Here is a 15,742-nt window from a genome sequence, read left to right on the forward strand (position 1 = left end):
ATCCTCTGTAAAATTTTCCCAGCCAGTTCTGCGCTGGCTGTTCTCACCCTGCTGTGCTCTGCAGCACCAGCTCTGACGTGAGGAATGGTGTTTGGTGTGAGATGTTGTCTCACTCTGCGGCGGCAGAGCAGGGCTCTGTCTACAGCAACTCACAGAAACAAATAGGAAACAGGATTTCCCCCAACAGGCGTCTGATTTTTCAGAAATGAACCGTTGTAATGGGATGTACAGCTGAGCAAACCCCACAATTTATACAGGATGACTTCACACTTGACAAAACACAGCAGGTGGGACCTCAAGTTTGCTTCACCTGAGCACCAAGCTGTACCTGGTTCCCTTTTTCTCAGGATTTACTATAAATAATGTCCTTGTTACCATTTTGTGCAGGGTGGATTCTGGTAACTGCAGACCAAGAAACCTTGACCCTGTTTGTTTGTTACAAACACTGTACTCTTATGTGCTCTCCGCCCTCTGGGGCCCAGGAGAGCTGGGGTTTGGCTGCTGCTGCAGCCTCGGAAAGATGCCCTTTCAGGAACTCAGCTCTTCTGCTAAAGTCTCCCTCTTCACTGAGACCATCCTTCACTGAAAGCATTGCAGCATATTTTAAAAGCTCTCTCTGTCTGGAAATTCTCCAGACAGCTTCTTACCTACCACTGTTATCATCCTCCTCTCCCCCTCCCTTATTAAAGCTTCCCAAGCAGATCTGTATCATTAATATTTCAGTATCAGCTGCACACGGGCATTGGCTACACTGCAGCACACTTCATCAATAAGAGCCAGCGAGGGCTGTGAGCTCTGCCACGCTGCCTTCATCCAGCACAGGAGGAAGAGCAAAGGCAGAGCCTGCCAGAGAAGCTCAGTATCTGCCGAGGGTAAAGCTGCATCTCGCAGTCCCAGCCTTGAGGTGCTCTTTGCTGCTTTTGCTCCCTCATTCAGACCATCCCAGATAATACCCTAACAAGCAACAAGAATGGATGTCTTTAAGAAAGGTTTCTCCATTGCTAAAGAAGGTGTGGTGGCTGCTGCAGAAAAGACCAAGCAGGGAGTGACAGAGGCTGCAGAGAAGACCAAAGAAGGGGTAATGTACGTAGGTAAGAGAAAACTCGTTTTGATCTACTTTTGAGCATGAAAAGTTGCATAGATTGTCTGTGAGAAAGTCTGGGGAAATTATATGGTGACTGAAGCTTGGGAGTGATTAGCAGGATAGTCTGGATAAAATCCTGAGCTTTGCAGAATTGCTGTGTAAACTTGGGGTACCATGCCTCAGTTTCCCCAGCTGTAAGACACAGAAACCACAACTTCAGGGAAGGCAGAATGATGTTACGGAGCAGATGCCCAGGTGTAAGGTTTGTTTGACTATTCACTGATTGTTTGCAGGGTGAGGCAAGCACTCTCCAGGCAAACAAGGACTGCTGGTCTCTGCCTCACCTCCACACTGGGAGGGACTCACTGAGGAGGTCCCTGAGAAGAGGCAGCCGTGTTAGTAAGAGGGGACTGCAGGATGCATCTGTTTCCCCACAAACAAATGGGTTTGTCCTGAAATCCTTCTCCTGTTCACCGACCTCTTTCGTTGCCCATGCACACATTAATCTTGCTTTACAAGAGACGCCCAAATTCCTTTTGCCCAAAGAATAGGATCTGGAAAACAGCGTGCCTGATGTCCTGCCTGGAGACCTCTTTCACAGTTAATGGGCTGAAACCTCCTCTTTCAAGGTCACCCTCAAAACCCACTATCTCCACTTATCTAGCACATGCAATTATATGGCTGGATGGTCAGATATTCCATATAATACAAACTAAAGACTCTTAGGTTCCCAAGACTGATTATCTCACTGCTGATTACTGCATTTCACACAGCTGTTTATTTTTGCTGGATGTGGGAGTGTTTTTTTTTGTAGGAAAGTTTACATGCAGGCTCTTCCTGCTATCCTACTGCAACATCCACAGCTATACTTAGCTACTATATCTAAAATTGCTATATTGCCAATAGCTACAGATATATATTTGTCTTTAATTAAAAATAAAAAATTAAAAATTAAATGCAAACTTTGTATGTAACAGGTCTGGTAATGCTTTTATCTTGAATTTTTAAATACTTAATTACTGACATGCTGGAAATGAATGGATGTAACAGTTTGCATTTCAATTTGAAGCTGACCCACAAGAAAAAAAGGTAAGCAGCATTTCTGTAAACAACTAAACCAACTACAGTAAGTGAAACACCAGTCTAAGAAGTGTCACATTGTGGCATCATTACTGCTCCACCTGCTTCCAGATCTGAGTTGTGTTGGGGTTATTCAGAGTTTTTATACATAATTTCTCACATCTCTTTTCAGTCACGTTGTACAGCTCCATACTGTGACCTGGTTTTTTCATTGTTGTACAAGAGGTCTCTTTAGGACATTCTAACCTTTCCAATAAAGTTTTCTATGAGCCTAAAACTAAAAGCCTTGAAACCTTAATCTCTGAATGAGGATCAAGAAAGGATCAAGGTGAGGATTAAGTGCTTTCTCCTTTTATTGGTTTGGTTTGTTGGTATACTGCTGGTTCCTGCCCTGTCATGCACTGGACAGAGCTTTGCCTTGGCCTGATTCAGTTCCTATCGGGAAACTCAGCTCTTTAGGGAAAATTCAGTCTTTCATAGGCAGGAAAAATAAAGACCAGATGCTGATTAGCTCAGAAAATGTTTTAATATGATTTTTTTAATAACCAGAGAAGGTGGATGTGTGGTATATTGGTTAAAACTGGAATGATTAGTATGTTGTTCAAGCTGCCTTTTGTCATTCTGTGCCACATAAAGAGTGAACTGTTCCTTCCTTGCTTCTTCCTTTGCAGGGCCCTATCCCAGCAGCTTTATCTAGAGCATTAGGTAATGAGACTTGAATTTTTGGATACTAGGAGAGAATAATACTCTATTGAATCTCAAGGGTCTTTTGAGAACATCAGGAAAGAGAGCAAAATCTCCAGGGCCTAGGATGGATGAAGTGGATCCCTGACTTTTATTCAGGTTTGTGTTAACTCATTGCTGACTCTCTGAGGAGGATTCCAAACGTCTGGGCACAACCACCATGTCTGGTGAGTCACTTGCTGCTGCCCAGGAGAAGAAAATAATGCTCACTCAGAGGCATCTGTCTGGAGTGAGCAGCGTCACTGGGACACTGTGGCCACCTCGTCCCCGCTCTGATCCATACAGGTTCAGCTCCCACAGCCCATGGCAGACAGGAGGTGCCTCCTCCTGTGCTATGCCTGCAATGCGGTGCTCCTGCCCTGCTGCCAGCCTTGCTGAACCACGGGGGTAGAGAAGAGAGTGCAGAAAGGAGAGGGAGAAGTCCTGTGTCATGGGTCACCTTTGTGCTTGGTGAAATCACCATCTGCTCTCCAAATTCTAACAGCCTCTGAGCGTGCTGAAGTGTCAGGGGATCCCTGCCTGCATGGTTAGTGTGGATCCAGCAGTTGGTTCAGCGGGCTCTCTTTTTTAATTTGGTTTGAATAGGGGTGTAAGTGATGCTGAAGTTAATTAATGAATTTAATGCAAAGCCACATCAGAGTATCGAGTCATTAGTACTGTTTAATGCTATAGTCCAGTAAGCCTCAACGAAGAATGCCCTTCTAATTTTCCAGAATGATTTTCAACCATGTGTGTTGCAGAAAGCCCCAACATACCGAGCTGTGTTTAAACTGAGTGACTCCTGCAGGATTTAATGCACATCAAAATATCCCTTTCCACTCTCACCCTTCTCCCAGGGCATAGTGCTCCACCACCTCGGTCCCACCCTGGCGGTCCCAAAGCACTTACAGAAGACTCACGGCACTCAAAAGAGGTAGAGGCAGGATGCGTGAACTTTTAATTCTGGGTACGCAGGCTGCAGGCAAGGACTAATGAGTGAAATGAGATTGAGCATCAGGTGATTGCTTTCTGATTCAACAGATGCGGGCTGCTGGCAGCAGCGTGCGCCGGAAGGTCAGGTTCCATGCGGTGCATAATGGATGGGAGCCTGAGTCATCGGGTGTGGCTGGGCTGGGAGGCTGAGGCGAGCTCTCCCCAGGCTGCAGCAGTGACTCTTCACAATGACATTGCTTCTGTCATGAAATGGATTCGGATGTTTTTCTTCTATCTACATCCCTCCTTTCTGGAATTATTTTCCATCCACAAATATAACACCTGCTCACTCCTCTTCCTAAATTCGTCTCAGTTCTTGATAAAAGAATTGAGCCCAGATAGTCACCTTAGAAGTCTGGCAAAAAACATGCAAAACTGCAGCTCTTGTCTCACTAAGAGTGTTTACTGCGAAACAGCAAAGGCATGAAAGGCTGATACAGCTATTCATGTACTTTGCTTACCTATCAACTGCTGTTTGACCAAAAACCAACAAAGGGCTAAGCTTGAGCATCTGAGTCTAATATGAGACAACTTTGTATGTCAAATCAATACTGTGGCACTCTTTTCTTGGAATGCTGCTGGGAGGGAAAGCAAAGCAGGATGGTGTCTGAATTGAACCTTGTGTGTTTGGCCCATTCAGGGGCTCACATCTGTGGCTTGAGACTTGCACCTGCTCTGCTCAGTGCTGTGCTTCTGCACATGTTTGTGTGTCATGGGCACCATTATTAAATCCAGTTCACAGCAGTGCACATGTATCACGTGCATCACTAGGAACTCAGCTTACAGCAGTAACAAGTTAAAGGTACAAAGATTTCATTGCTTGATTTTTAAGACAGTTTGGATGGGTGGAGTGAAATGTTGAGGGCATATTGTGGTGGAACAGTTTTGTTCTGCCCCAGGCAAATATTGCAACCACCAAAATAAATCAACAATTGAGAATTATATTCAACAATACATAACATGTATCAGGCAGAACAGAGCTGGGCTGGACCTGTTGTTATCAGGGCACTGCACCTTTTTACTTCTCAGGCTGTTAATGAGCTGCGGTTTGTAGCTTGGTTCTCCCAACACACCCGTGGGTGCTCCATTCTCATGGAGTCAAAAATCTGCCTGGTTGTTGTCCATTTTTATAATTTTATTAGTTGGCCAAAGAAATCCTTTTGTTGTATCAGTATGGGAAACCTGAAGAAAACCTGTATGGGTGCAGATGATTTGCAATATACAGTAAAGTGGGACCAGTGGAATATTTTGCCTTGTGTTTATTTAATTTCCAACAGAGATACATTTCATTCTTTTTTTTTTTTTTTTTTTTTTTTTTTTTTTTTTTTTTTAATGTGTAAAGCACCTAGTTACCATGGGGACTGCCCATCTACCATATGATTTAACTTATCTGCAGCAGTATCAAGTAGAAAGCATATCTAGCTTGTCACTTCAAGCGTGGAGGAAAATCACAGAGATTAATTATTCCTCAGGGCTATTTGTGTTGTAAACTGAACGCCTTCACATCCTGTTAGCTTTTTAGCATTGAGAACAGCAAGATAAATTACAATGTAAGCATACATATGGTGTATTTTCATTATTTGAGATAAAACCATCTGTTTTCTGTGCATTGCTGTGAGCAGCCACTTACAGCCTAGGCTGAGGCACCAAACTGGGAATCTAGTAAGTAGGTATGTAGGAGGTAGGTGGTGGTTCTGTAAATTCAGTCTCAGATTTCTCCAGTCTTTATTAGTGGTATAGAATGAGACTTTAAATGACCACTGCAGCCAGGTATCCCACTGAAAGGCAGGGGAGAGTCATGGATGTGGCTTCTTGTCTTGCAAGAGTGAGGTAGGTAAGATGTTACCAGGTGTTTTTATTTACAGTCATTTTTACAACTAACTTAAAGTTGATTTACCACCACTCAACTGCTTATTTTGGAAATATTGCAGGGACAATTTTTCATAATCAAGATTTTTCAGGTCTAGGCATCTCCAGAGAATTTGCTGTTGAAGTTCTCCAACTCTCAACACAAAGATACTCATGATACTCACTGGCTTTACTGGGGAGGGAAACTGGTCTCTTCTGACTCTACAAATGGTTTGTGTGTGAGCAGGAGGTACCAGCAGCACCTTGGCTCCCCACTGCACTTCCTCAGAGCAGGAAGCCATCTGTGTCCAGAAATCAGAGGGTAATTTCCAGTTAAGTTCCAGTAAGTTCCAGCACTGATGGATTGTGTTTCCTTTCACAGGCACCAAGACCAAGGAGGGTGTAGTGCAAAGTGTGACCTCAGGTAAGAGCACGACCTGACAGGGATGTGGAAATCTGTTGTGACTGTTAGACCTCTTGGGAGCCATCACCCTGCCAAGTGGGAGTTAAATAAAAATATTTAATTAGTAGAGTAGGTCAGAAAAAATCTAACACAGGTTACTTGGCAGACTGGGATGATTCACAGCTATTTAGACATTTCACAATGTCAGGTGCACAGCCCAGCATGCAGAGGGGATTTACTTGCATCAGATCCTGTCTGGCCAAAACTGTGGTCTTTGGGACAGTCCTGACAGGCAGTTGCAGAGTCAGGGACTTACTAGGGTATTCCCAACTCCAAGGAGGAGCAGTCATATGGATTGTCCTGAAGGAAGATTAATGGATCCTTTCCCTGGAGAATTTCATAACTATTGCTGTTTTCTGCCAAGGGGTATTAAACAAAAAGTAACCTGGAAGAGGTCATGCACAGTCTGCAATGCAAAATACCTTATTTACACTATTGTCTCTTAGTATCTGACAGTGAATTTTTCATTCTCTGGTTGCCTACAAAGACTGACAGGCTGCAGTGCTGCTCTACAAGTAGCATTTTGTGCCAGACAAAAATCCTCACATACACAATCTAAACTGAGACGTGATGTCATCTAAAATATCCAAACAAGGACTGCACCAGGGCTAATTTCTTCTTTTACATCAATGCAACAATTTGTCATCCCAGGGAATTTGGCAGCCTTCTGGCAGTGTCTCGTTAGCTGTCTTAGTTGACTTTTCTGTTTTTGTTGAACTGCAGTTGCTGAGAAGACGAAAGAGCAGGCCAACATGGTGGGAGAAGCTGTAGTAGCCAGCGTGAACACAGTGGCAAACAAAACTGTAGAAGGAGCAGAGAACATCGTGGCCACTACAGGAGTTGTAAAAAAGGTGTGTTTGTTTCTTCTATATTGGGCAGGACAGAAGAGCCTTTGGATTAACCTGCAAACATGTACAGTTGATGGTTTTGCTTATTTCATGAAAGGTTTTCAGCAATATCTGCTTTTGTATAATACTTAATATTTTCACATAATGCCTAATATAGTCACAGAATCATTGCATTTGAAAGGGACGCCTTGAGATCATCCAGTCCAACCCCCTTAGGGCCAATGAGAGAGGACTGTCCCAGTGAATTTTGAATATCTCCATGGAAGTAGACTCCACAACATCCCTGGACAGCCTGTGCCAGTGTTTGACCACTGTCACAGGAAAGAAGAGCATTGTTTCTTCTGTTCAGATGGGCACATCAATCACTTGGTGCCTATTGTCTCTTGTCCCATCAGTGGGCACTGCTGGCAAGATTCTGGCTCTCCATTTTCTTATGAATGTAGAAAAGCATTTTTCCCAGGGACTTGAGTAGAAATGTGTGTGGGCTGCAGTGAGCATCTGGACTGAGTCCGAGCTCAGGGATGTGCAGAGTGGGAAGGCACAGGAGCCTGCACTTGCCCTCACCCCCGTGCTGTGCTGGTGGGAGGCACAGGCTTGCCCTGGCCACGGCAGCTCCGGAGGCAGAAGAGGGCAGCAGCCAGCCAGGCAAGCCTGGTTCCAGCAGAAAGCCTGACCCTGCTGCTCTGCTTCGTGCTGCTTTGACAACAACCAAGTGCTTATTGATAAAAGGCTGTGTGGCCCAAACTGTGAATGGATTAAGCCAGACTCAGACAAGGCATCTTCTGTCCTCCAGCCTAATTTGACAAACGGGGTGCTTCAAGTGAGGGGATTAGGAGAGTCTGAAGGAGCAGAACAGTTCCTTAGCTGAAGGCAGTGTTGATCATTAGAGAAGATGTTTTGGTAACAAACAACACCCATTTGTACAGCAGGAGGCCAATACTTGGCAGCTCTTTGGTAAGCCTGTCTCTTTCCCCTCTTCAGAGAGTGTGATCAGTGCTGTTGATGGCCACATGAACTTTATGAGTCCCAGCAAACCCAAACCCAGAACCAAAACAAAGCCAGGCTGGCCAAAATTGTTTTAATTGTTCAGATAGTCTGCTGATTAATTTCCTGACCTGCACATAAACACATTGTGATGTGAAACAAAACTTCTACGCAGCATATAAATCCTGAGAGAATAGCCTAACAAAAGAGGACAACAGCAGCTACAAGTGATTCAAAATGCCCTCCTAAAAACATGTGAAAAGGGCAGGAGTTCTGCTAAACCCTTGGGATAAGTTTAAACTCTATTCCCATAGGGAACAGCAGTTAGGCTGCAGGAGTGCAAACAGCAATTCCTAATTCCATGGGGCCAGAATACCCCTTCCTACCTTTTGACTGACCATGGGGTGATTGACACAGGAGAGTGAGGAATTTGCTGGTGGTAGGAATCCTTGCTGCAGATAGAAAGCTCTTTCCCCTCCAGCAAGGACCAAGCCGTAGCAATCCTCTTCTCCTTTCCTCCTAAGCCAGAACCCCACCTCAAATACTGACAGCTACAGTTTACAGCTAATTTCAGAGCTTAAACCAGTGCAGGTTTTCCAGAGAGCATCTCAACTGTCATTCTGATGTCTTCCATTGATGTCCAATTGCATAGACTTAAAATGGAGATTGATTAAGAAATAAAAAATTAGGATGTGTCACATGACAAAGGGAAGACTAAATGGAGCCAGAAAACTGCTTTGGATAAAGTGTCATGCCAAACAGCAGAGGTGCTTGAGGCAGCAGACTGAAAACAAATGGAGAAAAACAAGAAAAATCACAGGAGAAAAAAATAATTCAGAAAAAACATTTGTTTCTGTGAAAGTTCATCTGTTCTGGTGGATTAGTTCAGTTTAGGAGTGCAGGTCTTTTATTCATACTCACCATAATTTAGCATGTAGCTAGACACCTTTTAGATCCAGCTAGACACAGAAGATTGGGCTCCACATGCACATCGAGTGCATCCCCGCTGCTAATGGATAATAGCCATGGAGCCAAAGCTGCTCCAGAGGGAAGGCCCTGAAAGGAGTATAAGGAGTTGTGCTGGGCTCTCAGCACGGCTGCTTTTTCTCCAGAACTGCTCCTATCATGTTACACAATTTGCTAATGGAAATACATCCAGAGTCTGCCAATAGCAGCATCAGGCACTGTAATGCATGAGGGAGACCCACTGGAGAGGCACTAAGAGTGATAATGTATCGCTTTTAAATGTTTAAACAGTGAATATCCATTGTTATAATCCTCCAGTCCTGGGATAATCATAAGCATTTCAGCCCCAGAAGTTTGAGAGGGCATCCAGTCCTGAGATATGTTTGTGCTCCATACTATCCTCCCTCTTTCTAATTGCACAGAGCATTTGCCAACATCTTATTTGGGTTTTCAATGATCTCCAGTGTTGTTCCCTGCTATAGAAGGGCTGTTCAAAGTGCCAGGGATCTGTGAATGCATGGCACTGAGCAGTGCTTGGGGTGACTTGGGCTGGGGACTCCAGTGGCCTAGACGGCATGTCCCCAGCTGGCCACTGCCAGTGTTAACGTCAATTACAGAGAGCTCGTTGACATTTAGTCTGTGCATTTGACAGCTGGGATCACTGGCAGGCACACATTAGGAAAGAGAAGGGTACTCTAAGGGGTTTGGATTAAGTTTAGCTCAGGATAGCCGTGGGGTGCAGGTATATCAGATGGTGACTTTGGCCATGGGAAAGAATTCAGCCCTTTGTTGCATCACAGCAGGCACTGAAATGTGGACACCCTGGCAGCCTGCTGTTCCTTATTGTCCTTGGGGGAGCACTCAGAGCCACACAGAAGGAAATGGGGCTGAAGTAACCCTACACCTATGGAGGGGTGCCAAGCACCAGATGAAAACAATCTTGCGTTGTGCTGGCACTGCCTGACAGGGCTTTAGCACTGACCTGTCACTGCTGAATACAAGAAAGAATTTACTAATTTAGGGGAGTTTTTAAGTATCAACCAAAAACATCTGTAAATTAAGAGATTATAAACCCTCCTCAATTTTTCCAGTACCAAAAGGAATGAAACCAGTCAGTCATGTGTTCTGTCTGTGGCTCCATCCCCATCCCTGGGGTGGACATTAAGAGACCCCAGTGAGATAACCACCCAGTAAATATCCCTGTCTTAGAAGAGGATTAATGCTTCGTCCTTATGACACAGCACAGAGCTTGCTGCAATGCAGACACCACGTGGCTGGGAACAAGCCCATGTACCTACACACACTCTCAAAATGTCCCTCAGGGTTTGGAACAATTTCCCCAGGAACTGATGCTTCCCTACGCCTTCCACCTAAATCTTCTCTTTAGGTCTATTTGTCCTGTCAGTTTTTATGATTTAGTTGTCAGTTCATGACTCTGTCACTTTGAATTGGGTCTGATCTGTTTTTTGACTTCAACCCATTAATTAAATGAGCTTTTGTCAGTTATGTGCAACCGCTGGGCGCGTTCACTGGATCACCGCGTTTCTGTGCACCTGATCTGGCACGCGGGGGCCGCACCCACGCCATGGCTCATCTGTTTCATAACAACTGCACATCTTGAATGGGAAAGGCTGCTGCTCATGGCCTTAATTCCCTTCACTTACACCCTGCCATGCCTCCGATGCAAAGGGAATCTGTCACATGTAAGGAATTAGAAGCAGAAACTGAGTGACCTTCCTGTTCAAGTCAGATTGGGCTGGGCAAGTGCCACAAGGAGAGAGCAACCAACAGCATCTGAGAAGCCACCAAGGGCAGAGCTGCTAAGCAGGAGAAGCAGGGGAATCAACAGCCAAACGACCCAACAATTAGGTAGAATAAATAATTGAAACTTGTTCCTCTTTGTATTCAAGCTTCCCTGTACTTAGTTGATGCAGTGATGCATCCCAGTGGTATCTTTCCACATGTCATAGAGCACGGGAGACTGCACAAGCAGCGTGGAGTGGGGCACTCTGCCTACAGGCACTTTTTCTGTGCTCCCCTCTCAGTCTCAGTGCATTCAGGCAGACGTTTTCCAATGCAAAATAGCTGAGTTAGTGGCATTGGTGAAGCTTTAAAGCCATGGATGTGCTCCATGGCTCAAGGCTGTACCCCTGCAATCCCATAGGATACACATTAAATAGGTATCATTTGTATAAGCAGTCCCAGGAGACTTTCAGGGAGTCTGGCTGTGAGCTGGATAAAAACAAAGCCACCACAAAAGACTACCTGGATTTGTAGGCTAAGACAGGAATCCTGCATGCCCATCTGTCTGTCCTGTTGGTGGGTCCACTCACTTTAATCAAGGGTTGACCCCTTAGGCAGAGCTGTCAGCATCACTCTGAGCACTCAGCCTGAAACCTGTCCAGGACAGCTCGTCCACAGGACCTGCCAGGCTGCCTGAGGTTTTCCTAGGGAGTGGTTTGGGGATGCTGCCAGGCAGCATCATGTTTGCTCCAGCACCCAAGGTCAAGAGCACTACAGGAGGCTGAACCTCTCCACCTCATGCAATTGATGTCCCTGTGAGGGCCCTTGAATTTGTAGCACATTAGGCTGCCAGTGAACCTCTCTGGCTTTTCAGCCTTAAAATAATAATAATAATAATAAGGAAATCTTGCTTGCCACTGGATTTGTTGAGATTTGATGAGTATATATTCCAGTATCCAATATCTAGACTGTTTTCTCTGTTATATAAGGACAATTATCTTAGTAAGATTGCTTACATCCAAATATTTGGGGACAGCAATAGAGCTCCCACTGGCCTATAAGATAATATAGACAAAAAATATAAATTCCACTTCATATATGAACTCAGACAGTGGACATATCAATTGCTGAAGAGCTGAAAAAGGTAATTTCATACAACCTGTGAAAATGAGAAATCTAAAGAATTAAATTGTAATTAATTTCTCCCAGTATTTCTGGGCTTTAAAATCAGCTTTTAAAAACCTTATAAAAATATCCGAACCAAGAAGCATATGGTACAGTTTATTTAAGATGCCTTACCGTTACACAGGAATATTTTTATAAATGGCAGGTCTTAATTTGTTGAATTTTTAATTAGTGAGAGCTGAATATGTACCTCTGTTTCATGACCTTAGCAAAATACTGCATTTTATATACAGAGATCTCCTGTGGTGTATATATTCTATATAAAAAATATTTTTACACACACAAAATATCTAAAAACTTGTTTACTATTCTTGGAAGGAATTCTGAGGTCTTGTATTTCACTTAACTATTATGTTCAAGTACTTCACTTTTCTTTCTTGACTAGCAAAAAAAGATTCAAGTGTCCACCCAAAACCAGAAGAAAATAGCCCATAGCAAACTAAATATTTAATTTTATTTCCATTTAAAATACTTTTTTCTAAGAAAGTACTAAATTTCTGAGGGGGAATATTTGGCTTGCCCTTTAAGAGCAGGAGGAGCATTACTAATTATTTCATGGTTTCAACATGCCTTTAGCTTAAAAAATGTTACCCCTTTTAATGAGGAGATGAGCACTGACAGGAATGGCGAAACTCTTTCTGCCCCCCAAGGAAGCTGGTTTTTCACCCCTTCTTTCTTAGCCAGCATTGTTCTGTGAGTCAGTGTTATAGCTGGAGCTGGTGTCCAGGAATTTCTGGCTCCTTCTCCAGCATGAAGACCCCTACACCACATGGTCCTCTTCTGTATATTTTCTTCCTGAGCAGTCGCTGAAATCCCCAGCCAGGTACCACCCAGCTAAGGAATGCAGCCCTTCCCCATCTCCTGCTCCTTATTCCCGGCAGGGTGGAAGCGCGTGAGAAAAAGGCTGTGAAGCGACATCCCTAACACAGCCTGACACCTCTTCATCCTGCTATTGTGCTGGTTCCTCCAACATAGCTTAGAAACACCCTCCAGAAACTCAGTTGCTTCCCTTTCTAAAAATAGATGGTTGATTTTTAGCCTTCTGAAGCAGTCTTGGCAGAGAGCACCATCCAAGGGATCTAACAAGCAGCACAACAGCTGAACAGGGATTCTCCAGCTCACCAATTGCTCTTGGATACAGTGTCCCAAGGGTGGTCCTGAGAAAGGTGTCCCCCTCCAAGGACTCTTTCCACATCTACCAGAGCCAAGCTCCCTGCCCACAGGAACAATAGGTAATTATACCCTGTAGAAAGATGGAGTGCACTGCACTGATCCTTGTGTTACTGTGAGCCGTTCCCCAGTTTTCCCAATGCAGCTCAGCATTTCAGGCAGTTGCCTCTGATTGATCTTCATGATTTCACACAGCAGTTGGTAACATCACCTGCAAAACACTATGAAATACCTGCTGTTGCAGCTATTGTCAATGGCTTGCATTGGAAGTTTCTTTCCTTTCCACCTAATAGTCAAAAATCTGTTTGTAAAACTTCAAAATACAATTTGAGGCTATTTACTTGCTTTGGTCTAGTGTGCACTGCTGAGTTATAAGGTGTAGATATGCAGAGTATAATGTAAATGCAAATGTGAAGTGTAAAGCACCACAGTACTGCTATATCTTCGATTGCTTTTAGTCTGTGCAATGAGTGCTTCGGATAAGATAATGTGGGGAAAGCCTGGGTATAGCTTTGCTATACATAAATTTATTTGTTCCTCCCAAATTTCTTCACACTGATGGAGTCAAGCCTCTGGTCTCAATGATAGAAAAAGAACTGATTAAAAAGAACTGTTAAAAAGACCCTAAACCAGGCTGTAAGAAATTGAGCTGGCTTTTTCATAGATATCTGCTCAAACCAGCTGCACAACAAAAAATGTATTTCAAGCAGTATCTGCCATCTATTAAAGCTGCTGTTCTGATTGCATGTGTAATGCTCACCCCCATCTTGCACAGCCTGTCTAAGATTAGGGCCATGACTCTGCATGTGGCAGCAAGGACAAACATCTTGCTTGTGACTTGGCAGGAGGAGCTGGCAGCGCCGCAGCCGCCCGAGCAGCCCAGGCTGGAGGGAGAGGGGGCCCCGGCAAGCACTGGCGGAGAGGTGAGTGGTGCCACGGCCCCGCTGCCCCGGCTCTCTGTGCCACACCTGGCCTCTTCCTGAACTACTGGCTTCCCCTGGCCTCTCCCTTGCCACTTGTGGCTCTAGAACTGCCATGCAAGGAGCCCGTCACTGTTCCCACTTTCCTGAGTTATTGGACAAAAACGAGCTCATCTGTTCTCATTTTTGCCACTTCCTTATCTTGCGAATTTTCCATGAACAACAGATGGACAGATTGCAAACTGCTGCCTGATTTGGGTTGATTTTTGGGGTATAAATGCACATATTAAAGTTATTAAAGTTAATTCTATCCTGTGGTTCTGTCATCACATGGAATAGCTTTTTCCTGTTTGCTGCCATGCTTTAGAAGAGATTTAGATAACAAGTTAGTTTTTTCTGTAGATTTTTCTGTATTTAAATTAGTTCATTTAATTTTTGAACTGTTCTACCTGCAATATTCTTTTGAAGCCCTGAGTCAAAAATTTGTCTCTAGGCCAATTTCAGCTCTTGAACAAGGATGACTTTTTGTCCAACATTGACAACAGGGGCAAACGCTTCTCATGTGGTATTTCCTTTGCAATTTCAGTGTTAAGGCCTTTTTCTGTCCCTTCCACAAGTACTGCATGAATCCAAACTCCACAGTTTTCAGCCTTTCTGAAGCTCAGGCTGTTTTCATGGACCCCAAAGCTCCTGGAAGTCTCATCTTGCATCTCCCACCTTCCTCCAGCCATCACGCCCCACTGCCAATCCCAGAAATGGGCCCCATAATCCCACTGGCTGCATGGCTGCACCGGTGCTGATGTCAGGCAGGAACAGACCCAAGAGCACAAAGCAGGACACTCTCACCAGTGGAGCCTGGCCCCACATTAACTTGACTTCCACAACGTGTGAATTCACACCCTTGTTTTCCCCAGAGATCTGAGTTACACCAGGAATGTGTCTGGTTTCCAGAAGGAATGGATAATTCATTCATTTTCTGCATCACCTGCTAAAAACAATGGTCTTAATTGTTTTTAGCTGTTTGTGGGATTTTGTATGGTGACTGTCAACATTGATTTTTGTCCTAAATTTGTTTATGTTTTCCACTGGAAATATTTATATGTTTTCTTACCTATCTTCTTTCACAGGGTGAAATTGAAGGTGATCCATCAAGTTAGGGAATTCTTGCTCAAAAGAGATCATTCCAAGAGCATACATGGAACTATTAGCTGACACCACAACAGGAAAATCTCACTGTCCATAGGCTAACTACGTTCAGCTCTGTAGTCTTGCACTTGCCTCATAAACCAGTCGTACAATACATGTAAGCCAGACTCCTCTAATTGTAAGTAACGTGCAGGTGTGTACTGGGCCATGTGTCCCAACCTCCCAAGCCTCCCAGTTGCTTTGTGTATTTTGGTTGGACTCACGAGTCTGTGTCTTGCATCCATATGCACTGGCACTTGGGATCTCTAGGCATTGTGGAAATATTTTTTTTTAAACTAATAAAAAGTGTTTGAACAAGTTTTTTTTGTCTTGTCGGCTTTGTTTGCACATTTTAGATGTGGATCCTTCCAGTCCGATGCATTCTTCCTGTAAAAGTGTAGTACTAGAATACCTAAAACTGCAAGGGCCTTAAATCATGTTGTAAGAGATGAAGAATCATGAGAAATTCTATTTCTGAAAACAGTACTGTAGGTAGGCTGGCTTTCTGTCTCTCAGGGCTGAAAACCAAATATTTGCCATGTTTAAGAGA

The 15,742-nt window shown here is 44.1% G+C and overlaps 1 protein-coding gene across 1 annotated transcript; it reads left to right on the forward strand.

The window, feature by feature from the left end:
• The first annotated feature begins 465 nt into the window (after positions 1 to 465).
• Positions 466 to 15,512, forward strand: SNCG (synuclein gamma). Its single transcript, XM_021536142.2, has 5 exons — positions 466 to 1,091; positions 6,111 to 6,152; positions 6,915 to 7,042; positions 13,933 to 14,010; positions 15,135 to 15,512. Exons 1-5 carry the CDS (start codon positions 971 to 973, stop codon positions 15,162 to 15,164), a joined length of 399 nt encoding a protein of 132 aa, XP_021391817.1. The 5' UTR covers positions 466 to 970; the 3' UTR covers positions 15,165 to 15,512.
• The last annotated feature ends 230 nt before the right edge of the window (positions 15,513 to 15,742 follow it).

The sequence above is a fragment of the Lonchura striata genome, chromosome 7 (assembly GCF_046129695.1).
Source record: "Lonchura striata isolate bLonStr1 chromosome 7, bLonStr1.mat, whole genome shotgun sequence".
Lineage (NCBI taxonomy): Eukaryota > Metazoa > Chordata > Aves > Passeriformes > Estrildidae > Lonchura > Lonchura striata.

Excerpts from the sequence above, each read along its gene's own strand:
- SNCG (XM_021536142.2), top strand. The coding sequence starts at position 971 with ATGGATGTCTTTAAGAAAGGTTTCTCCATTGCTAAAGAAGGTGTGGTG. Across the intron at positions 1,092-6,110 it reads AGAAGGGGTAATGTACGTAG|GCACCAAGACCAAGGAGGGT; the intron begins GTAAGAGAAAAC and ends TTCCTTTCACAG. Across the intron at positions 6,153-6,914 it reads AGTGCAAAGTGTGACCTCAG|TTGCTGAGAAGACGAAAGAG; the intron begins GTAAGAGCACGA and ends GTTGAACTGCAG.